This window comes from Vipera berus (genome assembly GCF_964194415.1).
Source record: "Vipera berus genome assembly, chromosome: 1".
NCBI classification, from domain to species: Eukaryota; Metazoa; Chordata; class Lepidosauria; order Squamata; family Viperidae; genus Vipera; species Vipera berus.
Window position 1 is genome coordinate 72,021,109 of NC_138202.1, and position 17,026 is coordinate 72,038,134.

Here is a 17,026-nt window from a genome sequence, read left to right on the forward strand (position 1 = left end):
ATTTTTAAGGAAAAAAATAACTGCTGAATATGGAGCATCCAAATAATTACAATGTTGCTTAAAACTTTTGTTTATAGCATTGGTTGTCTTTTTTTTAGTTGTTACCTCTTGATAGACTTATAATAAAATGGTGGATACAACAAAAAATGTAAAACTTTTCATATAGTCTTAGAGGAGTTGTTAAAGCTTGAGATTAAATCAGTTGCCATTATATCAAAATTTAAGCACATTTTAAAGCAAGAAATAATGTTTATATTTTGATCATAGGAGCCTATCCTAAAATGAAATAGGATTGCCTTAAGGAAGAAAGCAAGAAAAATAGAGACCAATAAAGATCTACTTAACACAAACTTTGCATTGTGCAATGAAAGTGATGAATTCAGCATGTTCTGTCACAATTCCACTGCTCTTAGTCAAATAACTTTCACCATTAACCAGTGTTTTGCTTTGTGAGTCGCATCACCTCCTATTATTATGTTCATGGGGTTTGTAATTAACTATCTTTGCTGTAGTAGTTCGTTTCAGTAACCAAGAGCTGGAGCATTTACTTCTGAGCAAATGCCTTGATGTATTACTCTTTTGTTCCTGGCTGATATCTGTTATTATAAAATGTTTTAACAGAATAACAAGAGTTGGAAGGGACCTTGGAAGTCTTCAAGACCAACCCTCTGCTCAGGCAGGAAACCCTATACCATTTCAGACACATGGTTGTCTAATCTCTTCTTAAAAATCTCCAGTGCTGGAGCATCTACAACTTCTGACGGCAACCACTGATTGGTTGTTCTAACTATCAGGAAATTTTTCCTTAGTTCTAGGTTGCTTCTCTCCTTGATTAGTTTCCATCTATTGCTTCTTGAGGGACGCAGTGGCTCAGTGGGTTAGGACGCTGAGCTTGTCAATCAGAAGGTCGGCAGTTTGGCAGGTCGAATCCCGAGTGCCGCGTAACAGAGTGAGCGCCTGTTACTTGTCCCAGCTTCTGCCAACCTAGCAGTTCGAAAGCACGTAAAAATGCAAGTAGAAAAATAGGGACCACTACGGTGGGAAGGCAACAGCGTTCCGTGCGCCTTTGGTGTCTAGTCATGCCGGCCACATGACCACGGAGATGTCCTCGGACAAGCGCTGGCTCTTCGGCTTTGAAACGGAGATGAGCACCAGCCCCTAGAGTCGGAAACGACTAGCACGCATGTGCGGGGGAACCTTTACCTTTACCTTTACCTTTACTGCTTCTTGTCCTATGCAATCAAGTTGGTGTTCCGTAGATAGATTTTCTCCAGGAGGATTTGATCCCAGACTGGTCCTTCAGATCTTCCAGTGGTGCACCCATGGTCATCTTTTTTCAGTGCATCTTCCCTCAATATATATTGCATATACAAATTAAATAAACAAGGGAAGTCTATACAGTCCCACTCTATTACCAACCTGGAACCAGTCTGTTTTGTCATGTTTCATCCATATAGTGGCTTCCCAACTTGTGTATATGTTTTGGATGCGGACAATGAGATGTTTTGGAATTTCCATATTTCCAGCACATTCCACAGCTTGATCAATGCAACTCAAGGCTTTTCTATAATCAGCGAAACACACACTGACTTCTTTTTGGTGTCCTTTGGTTTTCTCAATTATTTATTGAGCATCAGTAGTATTGTGTTGTGGTCCTCTGCTATTTCTAAAGCAATTTTTAACATCTGGCATTGTGCTGTGATCTGTGTTCAATAATCCTAATCAGTATTTTGCTTTCATCTGAAATTAAGGCTATTGCATGATAATTTGCAGGCTATGTTAAGTCTGTTTTCTTGGTATTGGTATGTAAATTTACCTCTTCCAATCTGTTTCATTCTTCTGGTTTGCTGGCATAGCTTAGTTAGAACCTTTACTATTCTTAGTCATTTGCCATATTTTATTTAATTATGAAAAACAAGTGAAATGCATATTTTATGGTAACACAGATACAAAATTTAAAAAATTGAGCCAGTGTAGTGTACTAATTAGGTGTTGGACTAGGGCTGGTGAGATCCAGGTTCATGTTTATCCTCAGCCATGAAAACTCCTTGAATAACCTTGGAACAGTCACCTCCTCTCAGCCCAATCTACTTCCCAGGGTTGTTATTGGAAAAAAATAGGTGCAATATGATCTCCCTTTTGTTCAGGGAGGAGATATGATATATAAAATCTATCAAATAATGCCAAATTCTTCAAATATCAACCTTTTTTTGTATTCTACTGCAGTTGAAGAAGATAGCATATTTTATTTTATTTTATTTTTAAAAATGCAATGTGTCCTTTGGAGAAACTTTACAGGAAGCTGTATTTGGCTCTACAATAGAGTTGCGTCTTCATTCTGAACTGGCCAAGCCTGTAATTCGTAATGACTACAGTGTGGTTCAAAGAACCATGTACTCATGCTTGCAGTATGGAACACAGTCCGCCTTCTTGTTAAAATTGGATTTGCGAAATGCCTTCTGTATTCCCTCACCAATTTTGAACTACACATCTTAGTCTGCTTAAGGAACCTTCCCCCTCCCCCCATGAACCTCCTTGTGTGTTTTATCTTGTACATATATTTCCATGCTGAAATTGTTGTACTGAAAGAGGTTGAGATTGCATGTACTCTCCAGCCACAAGGAATTCCCAGCTGTTGAAGCATCACAACCATAGCAACAAACTGTTGACACTCCTTTATAAATGTCAGTGAAGCAAACCTATGAGTTAAACATCCATGCAATGGAAGGGTAAGTGTTGTCTATTCATGTGTTAAACAGTGATGTAGAAAAACTAGTCAGGCAGTGCTGGAAGCCAAACTTGTTGGATTGTTGATGAATCCAGTGCAACCACAAAGGCAGATATTAAACAGGTAGAGCTAAATAGTATTAACGTATGGGTAAGATGAAAGTGCTGGGATTAGAGATACCTTTGGAAAAAGCCCAATATATATAAAAACAATAGCATATAAAGTAGTAGGGCATCATACTGGTGCTGTAACTTCGACAAGATGTTGCAACAGATGGTGTCTATAAGCAAGCAGAAAAGTATGACCCAATAGATATAGAATAAAATAGATTGAAAAGTCTTTGACAAAGGTCATTATCAGAAAACTCAGCCGTCATTGCATAAAAAATACAGGAGATCTCAGGGATTGGCAACTAGTTAGTAAACAGAATGCAAAAAGTAGGAAATAATGAGCAATAACACACTGATGAGTAATCTATTGTACGGTTCTTCGTGGATACATTTATTTACTTATTAAATTTGCATGCTACACATCTCACTGCCAAGCAGTGCCTGTACAATTGAGTGGTGAGGTGGCCATTTTTGATCATGGTGTCAATCTGAAGTGGTAAAATCAAAAACAGATTATGAAAGAGTTCAAACAGTATCTCTCTAAAAGTGGCTGTATGGGCTTCACAAAAATCAAACAAAGATCAACTTAAACACATTGCTGACGCATGTCGGCAAAGGGAAATGGGAATCCAAACTTCATCTGTGTAACAGTGGAATCTGAACTAGCAATGGAAAGGAAAGGGAATTTGGGTGAAAATAACCCAGTGTGAAAATAACCCATTTGTTGTTATGAAAAAGTTTATAATTCTATGTTTGGAATCATGACAAAGGGAATTGAAAATAGAACTGCAAATATAATAATGCCTTCATACAAATGTGATAACATAGTTGGAGTACTATCTACAAACATGGATTACTATCTACTTGTAAACATGGTTTAAGGAGGACATGATTGAGCTAGAAGAGGTACAAAAATGTATTTGGGAATTGAAGCACTTCCACCACAAGGAAGGTCTACAGTAATGAAAATGCTATAGCTTGGATCAAAGGGATGTAAATGGGGACATGACAGAGAAATGTAAAACATCATGAATGCCATAGACCAGGTGAAAAGAATTTTATTCTCACCATGTCAAAACTTGAGCTTATCCATTGAAATATAGAGACACTCAGGAGATAAAGATTTTTTAACATACAGAACATAGTTAAATTGTGGAATTTTGCTTCCAGCAGTTGTGATAATGTTAACCTATTTGAATGGGACTGGACAGGTTCATGGAGACTGTGAGTGACTATTAATATTGATATCTATTTACACCCATCCACCCCCCATCTATTTAAGTGGAAATCTTAAAAATGAGTTACTAGGAGGCAAGTTACTGGGACGGAGTTATTTTTCTCCATTCCAGGCTTGTGAGCTTCCCAAAAACATTCAAAGTGACATTATTACAGAGCGGATTGGATGGTCCTCTGGCCTGACCTAACAAGACTGTTATGCTTTGATACATTTCCTTGCCCAGAGCTGTTGCTTGTTTCTGTTCAAGTTGTTCTTTGCTGAGTTGGGTGCTTTGTGCAAACATAGAGTCTCTATTATGTTTCTCCAAGATGGGTGAGTGTTAAAGTTGCTTTTGTTTCCTTATATAAAAGATGCCATAGAATTACTGGTTTATGGGCTGTGTAGTGTTCTTCTAGAATCCGTACCATATTAAGCTACTCTAAACAGATGCAAAGGTCAAGAGTTATGCACCAATCCTCAATGAAGTGTTCCCACTTCGATTAAAACTTTGATTGAAGAAATACTGCATAGCAATGCCTCGCCTGAAGATACTTCTACAAAGTGACTACACTATTCTGGGCTTCTAGACACTTGTACAGTAGCCACTCTTGTTGAATTGAGCTAGCAGATCAACTTGGATTGGTCAAGCTTCAATTCTTCATAGAAGTACAGTGTCAACCTTGACAGCTACATACCTTATTGTTTTCATCTTGTAATACAGCTCTTTGTGCGCTTATGAGGAAATAAGTGTAAGTCATGTTGTTTTTAGTCATATAAACTACATTGGATGAACCATTTCTGTTACAATCAAGAAATATTAGAAAAACAAATAATTTCTAGGATAATAATAATAATAATAATAATAATAATAATAATAATAATAATAATAATAATAATAATAATAATAATAATAATAATAATAAATAACAATAATAATGATGATGATGATGATGATGATGTTGGAAGGGACCTTGAAAGTCATCTAGTTCAACTCTCTGCTCAGGCAGGAAACCCTATACAATTTCAGACAAATGGCTGTCCAGTCTCTTCTTAAAAACTTCCAGTGTTGGAGCATTCACCACTTCTAGAAGCAGGTTGTTCCAATGGTTCATTGTTCTAACTGTCAGGAAGTTTCTCCTTAGTTCTGGGTTGCTTCTCTCCTTGACTAGTTTCCATCCGTTGCTTCTTGTCCTGCTTTCAGGTGCTTTGGAGAATAGCTTGACTCCCTCTTCTTTGTGGCAGCCCCTGAGATATTGGAACACTGTTATCGTGTCACCCCTCGCCCTTCTCTTCATTATAAATATATTTTCTTTTTTAAAAAGAACATGCCTAGTCACATACCTATTTAACATAAATGATTTACTAACTTACTGCTTACCTTAGTAGTTTATCAAGAGAAAATGTGGTCTGCAAACTGCAAACTTTGTAATATGGCATGAAATTTTGAATAACATAAAGTTGACTTTAAAGGGTTAAAAAAGTAAATACTGCCTTATATATTTAATACAGGTCAATGATGTGAGAGCAGTGGCTTCATGGTGCTCATAATGCCAGTTATTTTAGAATATATAAGCCATTATTTGTCTTTCTTAGACATGGTAATAGCATGTTATTATTTCCAGCATCAATTTCTGAACTGGTACCATAATTACCCCCGCCCCCCCCCCAAACAGTACTGTATGGTTGATGTTTGCAGTGCTATGAATTCTTATCTGCAGGATCGCTCCATGTCAGGTCAAAACAAAAAGTGGCAGGTGAACTTTAAACTGAGTGTTATGCATCTAATTTTCAGACAAAAAAGAAAATTCCAAGGAAAACATTTACAATATATATAGCTATCCATATATTTCCAGATAAATAATCCTCATGCAAATTTTCCAGAAAATCTATGACTATCAATGAAATCTCCTTTATTAATGCATGCTAAAGCCCCATGTATTAAACTGAGAATCAAAATTGAGGGTCAGCAATGAATTACAGTGTTCAATTTGGATTATACCCGACCCAGATTATGCAAACCTGTTTCATTACCTTTGTTATGCAAGACAGCATGTGTAAAATCAGTTAAACAAGGAAGCTAATAATAATATATTTCTTTGTGGGTATACAGTCCCTTTGATGCATTTTTCATTGGTTAAATGACTAAATCTACTTCTAGTTAGCCATTTTCATTCAGCAGAAAAAGTGACAGAATATGAAGACTTGCATTTTTATAATGTCATCACATGTTGCCAAAGTGCAGAATAGCTTATTTTGGGCTAAAGCATTTTAGTTAGTGTATGTTCCCTAGTGCAGGATAAATAAAATTGCCTCTTAGTATGAAGCATAAGAAATTTAAGAGCTATTGTATTTTTTTTTCTTAAGACAGAAACTGAACAATATTTCTATGGAGAGAGAGAGAGAGAGAGAGAGAGAGAGAGATGAAGTACATTTGAATTTTAGGTTTTTGCAAGTTTTAGGTTTCAAGTAGTAGCAACTATTCAGTTCATGATTTATGGACTTGAGAAGCAGCAGTCTTACAGAAGAAGCTTGAAAATAAAATATTTGTTCATTAAGTAAAACGTTTCATAAAATTTTGCCTTTTTCCTTTTCTTCAGTGCATGATCTGTATTACCAGCAGTGAACATTAATTTAGAGATTTAGGTAAAAAGAATGCAGCTTTGTGATTTGGCTTTCAGAATCAATGATATAGTGGTGCAGTGGTTTGAATGCAGTATTGCAGGCTGACTCTGCCTACTGCCAGGAGTTCAATCCTTACTGGCCAGGTTGATTCAGTCTTTCATCCTTCCAAGGCTGGTAAAATAAAGATCCAGATTGTTGGGGGCAATATACTGACTCTGTAAAAAGCTTACAGAGGGTTGTAAAGCACTATGAAGTGGTATATAAGTTTAAGTGCTTTTGGCTATACAGCATGAGTTGAGTTGCAGAGATGGAGCAATTGCTGCCTATTTTATCAACAAAGAATTCAACTTTTTGAGTTGTACTGAATAGCAATCTGTCAAATAATCAGAGGTGTGACAATGTATCAGATTGGTATATTGATGAGTGATAACCCACTTTAATAGTTTGGCAGGTGCTTTTTGTAGCGTAACATGCTTTCTTTTAGAAAGAAAATTGAAATAGGTTTTTTAAGAATCTGCTAAGGAAACATTAATGTCACTTCATGAAACATTTATTAATGTTCATGAAACATTTACATCCAACTGGTCAGCTTTGCCATTTCAGCAAATTCTGACATTTTCACAATCCGTTCCCCCACAATGGGAATTTGATTATTCTTCCATCATTGAGCATACAGTAGTCTTGCTGTAGTTACCATATACAAAATCCATCTGCCATAAATCGTTTCTAATCCATTGTCCATAAGTCCCAATAAAAAAGGTTCTGGTTTGTTCACAATATTTATCTTTAAAACCCTTTTCATAGTTATATGAATTTGTATCTCTAACCCCTGAGATATTGGAACGCTCTTTTATGACTCGTGGACTTCAACTCCCAGAATTCCTGAGCCAGCTGTCTTGCTTAGCAGTGGGAATTTTGGACTCAACTGTGATCATATATCGAGGATTATTTTGATGTATCAGCTATTTCTCCCTATCTGTTGTTTCTCTTCTGTAAAATCTTCTTGTGCTGAGGTCAATAAAGATGTCTTCGAACACAGCCTGGGTTTATGTTTATTCCATACCCTCAATATTGTACTTCTCAAATAATGATTTTTTAAATCTCATTAATTTAAACTTTATCGTACTATAAAAACCCATGCCAACCAAAATTCAGGCTACATTTTTTGTTTCTAACATTCTTTTATTTCTCAGCAAAACCAATTCTTTCATCCAACTAAACAGCTGCAAAATATAATTTAAGATCAGGTATTTCTGATCCTCTAACTTTTGCATCTTGCAGAATGTTACATTTAATGTTTGGTTTCTTACCCTGCCATATAGATTTAGATACATCTTTTTGCTATTGTTCTGTCCCAGCCTACGTGAGTCCTTGTTAGGTTCACAAGGAGAAACCCCTCTTCCAAGAAACAGGCAGGAACTGCAAGAAAAAACCAACCCCTTTTATTCTCACAGATCTGAGTCAATGTCCAAGGCAAACAAATACAGTCCACAGAAACTCGATCCTCAACACGAATGGTTGCCTTCGGCAACCAGCATGTCCCATACCTTCCCTTTTATAATTCAGCCAAGGCATGGCTTCCTAATGCCTTCTCCTTTGTCTTTGGAGCCGCCCCATTGCATTCTTCTGTCCTACTCGCTTCTCTTTCCTATGCTTTTGTTCTTCCTGGATATTTCCCAACTGTTCTTCATCACTGTCCAACTCAGGCTCCCAGCACAGCTGTGTCTCAGCCTCAGCGCGAGTAGAGGGGCCAGGCTCCTTGTCCGACTGTAAGTTTTGGAGCTCCTCAGAGCCTTCCTCTGACTCTAATGTCACTCCAGGCCCCTCTTCCTCATCTGATTCCACAGACTCAGCTGCCGGATCCACGGGCTGGCGAGGAATCACAACAGCTATTGTTTAAAAGGTGGATCATATTTAAATATTTAGCTCTATGTATATTTCTCATAGACACTGAAGAACCATAGCTATATTATACATTTTGAAAAGTCTGTGCCTATGGCACTTAATGTGTTTTCTCTCTTATTTTCTTGCTGTGTTATTTTCTTCTTATCTGTCTTGTGTTTGTATTTCTTCACTTGGTCTAATTATGCCTGTACCCATGTTGATTAATCCTTCCAATTTATCCAAGAATGTCATCCTTTTAAGTTTACCCATCAAAAAGTATATTATCTTTTCTTCTGTAATATTTTGATTGGTATCTTTTTCAACCAAATTATATCTATATTATTTATATTCACTCATTCATTCATTCAATTTAGCATTGAAATGTTACTGGATTACCTTGTCTCTTATTGCAATGGTATTTGGAAAGACCTTGGGAGAGTGTTCTCTTGGCAGGATGTCTTGGATTTATCTCCCAAGGTCTTTCCCACGTAGCATTATTCTTATGTTCTTTCCAATATAGTATACAAGTTTATAACTTGGTACTTTTTTATTTCTGAATAGTATTAATTCTGTACACTTTATTCACTTCCAATTACATATCTTCCGTTCAAAAAAATTGGATAGTGACTCCACAGCTTTTTCTCTGACATCTTCACCAAGTTCTTCTTGAACTGTTCTCAATCTCAGGCAAAATTCTTCCTGTCTTTGTTCTAAAAAAGCCATATTATCTAAAGCCCTTTCTGTCTCCTTGTTAGTTATTTTGGCTTTGTTTTCCAAAATTTTTCAATAATTTCCGATTTTTATCCATGTTTTCTTTTTCCTCCTTATACATCTCTCTTTCAGTCTTTCTTTTAAATTAGTCAGCTTTTTTTTCCAGTCCCAGTAACTGTTGCTGTTAACACACATCTCCAATTCCTCAACAATTGTTGGTAAAGTTGCTTGCCTAATTCCTTCTTCTGCCCTCTGCCTTCTGTAAATTACCTACGGCAACACCTGCGGCCGGCGTCAACTTCCCTCCGTCCAGTGCGCTCCCACAGAGAGGGCCTCCTCAGGGTGCCTCCGATCAAAGAATGCCGATTGGTGGCCCCCAGGGGGAGAGCATTCTCTGTGGGCGCGCCAGACCTATGGAACCGCTTACCGGTCGAGCTCCGGATGGCCCCCGACCTTTGCTCCTTCCGGCGCGATCTCAAAACCTTCTTTTTTGAACAAGCTGGCCTGGTCTGACGGGATGGGGTTGGGTTTTTTATAATTAGTTTTATTTTTTAATATGTATTAATTACTACGGGCATAGTTGTTTAATCACTTTTTAATTTTTGTATCTGGTTTTTTATTATGTATTGCCCTGTTCACTGCCCTGAGTCCTTCGGGAGAAGGGCGGTATACAAATTTTAAAAAAAATGCTCCCCTCCTTGTGTTGTCATTTCTGCAGCTTTTGCTACTTTGCTTATAATCCAGAAGAAAGAAAGGTGAAGAAAGAAAAAAGAGTAGAGAAACAAACTCCCAATTAATACCTCTCTGTGAACCTGCACAAAGGCCTTGTACTAGTTAGTGCTACATCTGGCCAATAAATGTAAAGATCATTCTTATTTGATCTTTCATTTTAGTCTCTAGGATAAGACCATGGGATATTTTGAGTAGATATACTCTTCTTATTAATCCATATGTTGTATAGAAATGATCCCATCTACATATCCAAGGGAATGAAACAAGAATATATTCTAACATCATTGCTTTTTAATACATGCTGTATATTAAGTGTCTGATTAAAACTCTCCAAAGTATTGATACCCAAGTGGCCAAACTGACTGCCAGTTTGTATTTCTAATTTTTTCCGTTGGTTGAAGGGCCACTCAGTTGGTTGTTATTAATTACTCTGAGAGTGTTAAAGGTCTCTTTTCACTATAAAGTCTTTTATCTCCAAAATGTGTTTGGGAAAGTTGGTTCAGCAAACCCCGTGCTGTTAATGGTGTTCATCTGAGATTTTGAGCGTGCTGTTACTTTCTGTGGCTTCTGGTGCTCCTCTTGACAAAATCCCTCTGGAACATGCCAGACCGCCCCTCCAGAAAGTAAATGGGTAATCTCATGGCTTCCTTCTTGCCCAGGAAAGCTCCTTTGGCTCTGGCACAAAGCCCAGCTGATGATAATCACTCAGCATCATTATCTAGGGTTGTTAAGTCGCTACTATTCTACCCTATTGTTTTTTATTACATCTCTTATACCACGCATTCTATGCATATCTAATGTTCTTTTGGTTTACAGTATAGTCATCTGTTTATATTTTTTTTCTTCTGTCCTGTGGTGTCTGATTCTCAGAGGCTTAATAGACAAATCTATGTATGGATTATTGGTGTTATGGAAAGGATGTAACTATGTTTGTATAACTTTACAACAGGCACAGTAGATATGCAATTCAAATGTTAATTTTGTTGTTTTGTGTGGCATATAGAATATTAACACTTATTTCATCAATTTAAACTTGGAAAACATTTGACTTACGGTAGTTAAAAAATATGTGTAGTAAGTAGTTCTTACAATGATTCCAACAATGATACAAGTGGGTTGTGTAAATAGCCAAAATTCAGTTTGGATTCATGATTTGAAGATAATTTCTGTTTTAGGTTTTGTATTTAAAGTTTAAAAACTGGATGTTTAATTTGTTTAAAGATTTAATAGTGTATATATTAGGAAAGCATCGGAATCAGCATAGCAGAGCATAATTACATTTTAAAATTTAAAGGCATTTTTAATGGCATCTCATTCTAAAAGGTCATTTTCTTCATGCCAGTTTCTCCCATTTTATTATTCCTGTTCCTAAATCTTAATGATTTAAACCTGTAAGTGATGAAAATTGATGAAATTGTAGATGCAGCAAATATTTATTTAACTATATAATAGGACCACCACATATGAACATCTGGTCATCTACTGCAGCAAGAGAGATCTCTAGTCATAACGGTTTCCCATGCCACTGGAGTAAGGTCTCTTCTGCTGAGAGAGTTGCACCATGGCTATTCCACGTAATGTGCAATTCATCTTCAGCTGTGCTAGTTCAGGGCTTTTCAACCTTTTCACCCATTGTGCCATGTTTAGGATATGGCAAGATCCGAGTACCACCAGTCGCCTAGCAAGGTGTCAAAAACTTGATGACCAAAAAAAAGGAAAAAAGTGATGAAGTACAGGTAGTCCTCGACTTACAACAGTTGGCTTAGTGACTGTTCGAAGTTACAATGGCACTGACAAAAGTGCCCCCTAAGCCACAGCCAAGCAAGACACCTGCCTGCCTGCCCGGTGGCACTCTTCCTCCTGTCCGAGGTTTTCATTGTTGTGAGCATTTCTGTTAAGGATTGGCAGCAGGGGTGGGGTGGGGGTGTTTGGTTTTTATTCCCCGTCTGCTGGGTGGTTGCAGCAGGTTTTGGTCACTTCACATGACCATGGGACACTGTGACTGTCATAAATATGAATCAGTTGCCAAGCATCTGAATGTAAATCACAAGATCTTGGAGATGCTGCAACATTCCAGCTGATCAGCGCTTCTTCTGGGCTCAGCAAAAGCGCCGGGATCAGCGCCGAGCTCCAGCTGGAGCCTGGCGTTGATCCTGGCGCTTCCACTGAGCCCTGACAGCCCCAAAGAAGCGCTGATCCTGGTGCTTTCACTGAGCCCTGACAGCCCTGCAGCTCCAGTCATCTCTTGCTCAGGCTTGTGCGGTGCTGCCACCGGTTCAGCTCATTCCCCTCCCCCGGTACCACTTTTCTAGGATGGTCGCATACCACCTGGCAGGTGCTAATGTACCACAGGTGGTACCCGTACCACTGGTTGAAAAGCCCTGTGCTAGATTGTGCACTTTCGTGGGACTGTAGACCCACCTCTGTGTCCACAGATGAACTACACAATAGCACGTTGTTTTTTGAACCTAAAGGGCCACCATATATGTAGGATCCTAATTTGTTGAAAAGTTCCAGGAACGTAACTGGATCTTTTTTTACCCTGATGTCTGAATTCATCTAGTGATCACTGTTGCTTCAGCTGTTACAAGCCAGGCATTGCTGGATTTAAAGTTCCAGAGAAATGAGATACAGAAAGATAGGGACACTAGAAGGCTGTAATCCTTGTATTGAGGATGCTAATATATAACAACATCCACATGTATTATTACTGAAGTCCTTTTACCATAATTGAGCAAAAAATCAGCATGCTGGGCTGGCAGTTTCTCATAATTGTATACAATGTTTTAGACTGTTCTCTCCTTTCTTATCCTGATTATTTTCCCCTTATTTTAATGTTTTAGGTGTTAATAGTTGGTGGGTCATTTGGGCTCCGTGAATTTGCACAGATTCGATATGATATTCAAAAAGTTCGTGGAAAGGTAAGCAGAATTCTTCTCCTTGTAAAATACAAGATTCAAGAATATTAGCCAATTTTTAAAGGGAAGGACAAACTCATTATTGATTCAGTGTTTATTTCCCAAATCCAGATAGCTAAAATTTTGAAATTTTCTTCCCACTCAAAGCTGTGAGATAGCAACCGTTTCCCAGTCCTTTCTATTGTATCTTTCTTGCCCATTTTCAAAGCCCAAGAGAACAGTATGTTGACAACAAAACCTATTCATTCATTCAATCAGTCAGTCAATTTGCATCCCATACTTTGCCCAAAAGATAGGTTATGAGTCTACATCTATTTTTTTTTTACATTTATATACAGTTTTTCGGCCATTACACTCAAGGAAATTCAAGCTCTGTGCCAGTCAATGCAAAAGAGAACAATCACTTCAATATGAGCCAGCAGTGTGCTGCAGTTGCCAAAAAAAGCCAACACAGTGCTAGGCTGCATTAACAGAGGGATAGAATCAAGATCAAGTGAAGTACTAATACCACTTTACAATGCTTTGGTAAGGCCACACCTGGAATACTGCATCCAGTTTTGGTCACCACGATGTAAAAAAGATGTCAAGACTCTAGAAAGGGTACAGAGAAGAGCAACAAAGATGATTAGGGGGCTGGAGGCTAAAACATATAGGGAACGGTTGCTGGAATTGGGTACGTGTAGTTTAACGAAGAGAAGAGTGAGGGGTGACATGATAGCAGTGTTCCAATATCTCAGGGGCTGCCACAAAGAAGAGGGAGTCAAGCTATTCTCCAAAGCACCTGAAAATAAAATAAAATAAATAAAATAAAGCAGGACAAGGAGCAACGGATGGAAACTAGTTAAGGAGAGAAGCAACCTAGAACTAAGGAGAAACTTCCTGACAGTTAGTGGAATTAACCAGTGGAACAACCTGCCTCCAGAAGTGGTGAATGCTCCAACACTGGAGGTTTTTAAGAAGAGACTGGACAGCCATTTGCCTGAAATAGGGTTTCCTGCCTGAGCAGGGGGTTGGACTAGATGACCTCCAAGGTCCCTTCCAACTACTTCTTCTCCTTCTCCTTCTCCTTCTTCTTCTTCTTCTTCTTCTTCTTCTTCTTCTTCTTCTTCTTCTTCTTCTTCTTCTTCTTCTTCTTCTTCTTCTTATTATTATTATTATTATTATTATTATTATTATTATTATTATTATTATTATTATTATTATTATTTTAGTTCCATATTATATACTTCCTGAGAGCAATTAATTAAGAGAACAGTAGGCCTTGCCTTGAAATAAATTGTCAGCATTCTACTAGCAGAGGAAAGGTAGAACTGGTTATAAAACTTTGTATATTGGTTTATTTATTTATTGGTTAATGTGACCCAGGGCCGGGTACAAAAATCATTAAACAAAAATACAAAAGAAAATTTACACCAATACAGGAAGCTGAAGCAATTAATTGTTGATGAGGACTAAAATACATTAAGCGTCACCATTTGGCAACTATATTTATCCTGACCCAGGGAAGCAGCCAAGTCTTAATTGCCTTTCCAACCATCTGCAGGGTTGGAGTCAACCATGTACGGGGAGGGTGGGGGGGGGAAATCCTTCCAAAAGGAAGGAGTTGCTATTGAAAAGGGACATACCTTTGGGTACCACAAAGTGATACGGTTTCAGAACCGTATGGGATGGGAAGATGCCATGATAAGGGCAGTCATGATAGACAAAGCTTTTGGCACCAGGGAATTGCATGAGTTTGGTCTGAAAGTCAAGCCAAGTGTATGAATGCAGGACAAGGAAAAATAGCAATAGTAGTTGCAGCATTGCTTCTAATGGAAAAGCAAGTGATGGAGGCTGTTCTTGTATAGTCCCAGGTCTAGGAAAGCTTGATTAGGGGCATTATTGCTCTCTCCTTGAAGCTCTTCCCTCCGTAGCTTCTGACATGTTTGGAGGGCTAAGCATCCTGCTGGAATCTCTCATTATCTAATCTCATTATCTAAGATAAGAAGTCCTTATCTTCTAGAGCTGTCAGAGGCAAGTGATTACCTGCTGATTCCTCAGGCTGATGGTTCGTATGATCTGCCCTTTCATTCTCTGAATCAGAGGATTCAGAAGAGATCATAACAGCTTAGAGTTTACTAATGGTATAAAATATAGTAACCAGAGTATATAATATCAGGGCAAGAAGAAGTATCTTAATGTATCCCAGCTGCTAATTAAGACAATTCTGGAGAAGGTAAAAGGTATCGGCTGATTACTGTGAAGCAAGCGCGTGATTTCTACACTAACGTCTTAAAAGCAACCCCATCAACACTTCTGGAAGCTGGAAAGGGATCGGGAGAAGGAGAACATCAAGAGGATGAAACAGAGGAAAGTGGCCCTGGAGCAGATCAAGATACAACTTCTTTGGATGATCTTAGAGAGCAAAGAGTAACGCGTGCTGCTTTAAAACGAGCAAAGAAAATAAAAGAACAAGATCAGCAAAAGTCTTCAGATTCTTCACAACGTACGCAAGCTGTGGGAGGAGCACGGCCTAAAGAAATTAGCCCTATCAAAGCTGTGCTCCAAGAGCTTTGGGAGGATATGCATGGCAACTAAATTTCTAACCTGGAATGTTAATGGACTAAATTCACCGCAGAAGAGGAAGAAAGTTTTTCAATATTTAAAACAATTTAAGATAGATGTTATATGTTTGCAAGAAACGCATATTAGAGTTTTGGATCAAAAGCATTTATTGAACTCGAGACTGGGTACGCAATTTGTTGCCTCTGCAGAGAATAAAAAAAATGGAGTGGTTGTTTATGTTAAAAGTGCCTTAACAGCAGACTTAATTGAAGCAGATAAGCATGGAAGATATGTTATGATTGAGCTGTTGTTAGAAGGCAAAAAGACGCTTTTAGTTGGATTATATGCACCTAACCAACAACAAGCTGATTTTTTTAGCTTACTCCACACAAAGCTTACCCAGTTGGATTATAAATCTTTTATTCTTATGGGAGACTGGAATGGTGTTTTGGATGTACAGTTGGACAAGGCTGGAGCTTTTAAGCGCATTCCAAGTCATGCTAGATTGCCTAAATCTTTTTTTGAAATGAAGGATGACCTGGAATTGAGAGATATTTGGCGTGAGAGGCATTTGCAGGAGAAGGATTATACTTTTTATTCTGATAGACACCAATCTTTTTCGAGGATTGATTTTATTTTGTTGACTAATGATTTTTTTTTGAGAACTAAAAAGGTGAAGATTTGTGCAAGAACTATTTCTGACCACAGTCCAGTTTGGTTGGAGATTGATAAGGAGAAAAGAGACAGGCGCTCATGGCGTGTAAATGAGAATTTGTTTAGAAATCAGAGAAATGTGGAAGAATGCAAACAGCGGATGAAGGATTTTTTTGAGATTAATATGAATAAGGGTACCTCTATGGATATGGTTTGGGATGCTAGCAAGGCATATATGAGAGGGGTGTTGATACATATGAATAATAGACATAGACGTGCAGTGGAAACTAGAAGGAAAGAACTGGAGAATGAAATAAAGGAAAAAGAAAAGGCTTTGATTCTGAATCCAGAGGATGTGAAGGTCAAGGAGGCTATTAGACTGCTAAGAGGACAATTTGATAAATTAATGGCAGATCAAGTGGCAACCAATCTGCGGTTTGCTAAGCACAATACTTTTTGCAACGCTAATAAGCCAGGCAGATGGTTAGCTTATAGACTGAGGAAAAAACAAAGGGCCTCTAATATAGATAAGATTGAGTATAAAGGAAGGGTTGTGTTTCAACAGAATCTTATTAAGGATGCTTTTGTGGATTTTTATTCGAAATTATATACTAAAGAGGAAATTAATGTAAAAGATATTGACATATATTTGGAGAATGCTAGCATCCCAGTTCTTACGCAAGTACAAAAAGAGGGGATTAATCAACTGATTACAGAAGAAGAAATTCTTACAGCAATTAAGGAATTGAAGTTGGATAAAGCGCCAGGTACGGATGGCTTGACTGCAGCCTATTATAAAAATTTACAATTTGAGATGATAAAGCCGTTAAAGGAACTGTTTCAGACAATTCAGAGGGAGGGAAAGGTGCCACCGTCTTGGAGAACAGCTTTTATCTCTTTGATTCCG

General features: G+C 38.0%; 1 protein-coding gene across 3 annotated transcripts in view; it reads left to right on the forward strand.

Annotated features, from left to right (window-relative positions):
• Positions 1 to 17,026, forward strand: part of LOC308660997 (cytochrome c oxidase assembly protein COX16 homolog, mitochondrial-like) — a 41,456-nt gene that overhangs the window by 4,166 nt on the left and 20,264 nt on the right. For 2 of the 3 annotated variants that reach the window (XM_081315655.1, XM_081315657.1), the window contains one exon: positions 12,847 to 12,924. In XM_081315655.1, the coding sequence (XP_081171781.1) occupies positions 12,847 to 12,924 (78 nt within the window). Of the gene's footprint in view, positions 1 to 12,846; positions 12,925 to 13,259; positions 13,420 to 17,026 lie in introns of all 3 variants that reach the window. The other variant, XM_081315656.1, reaches the window with a different exon arrangement.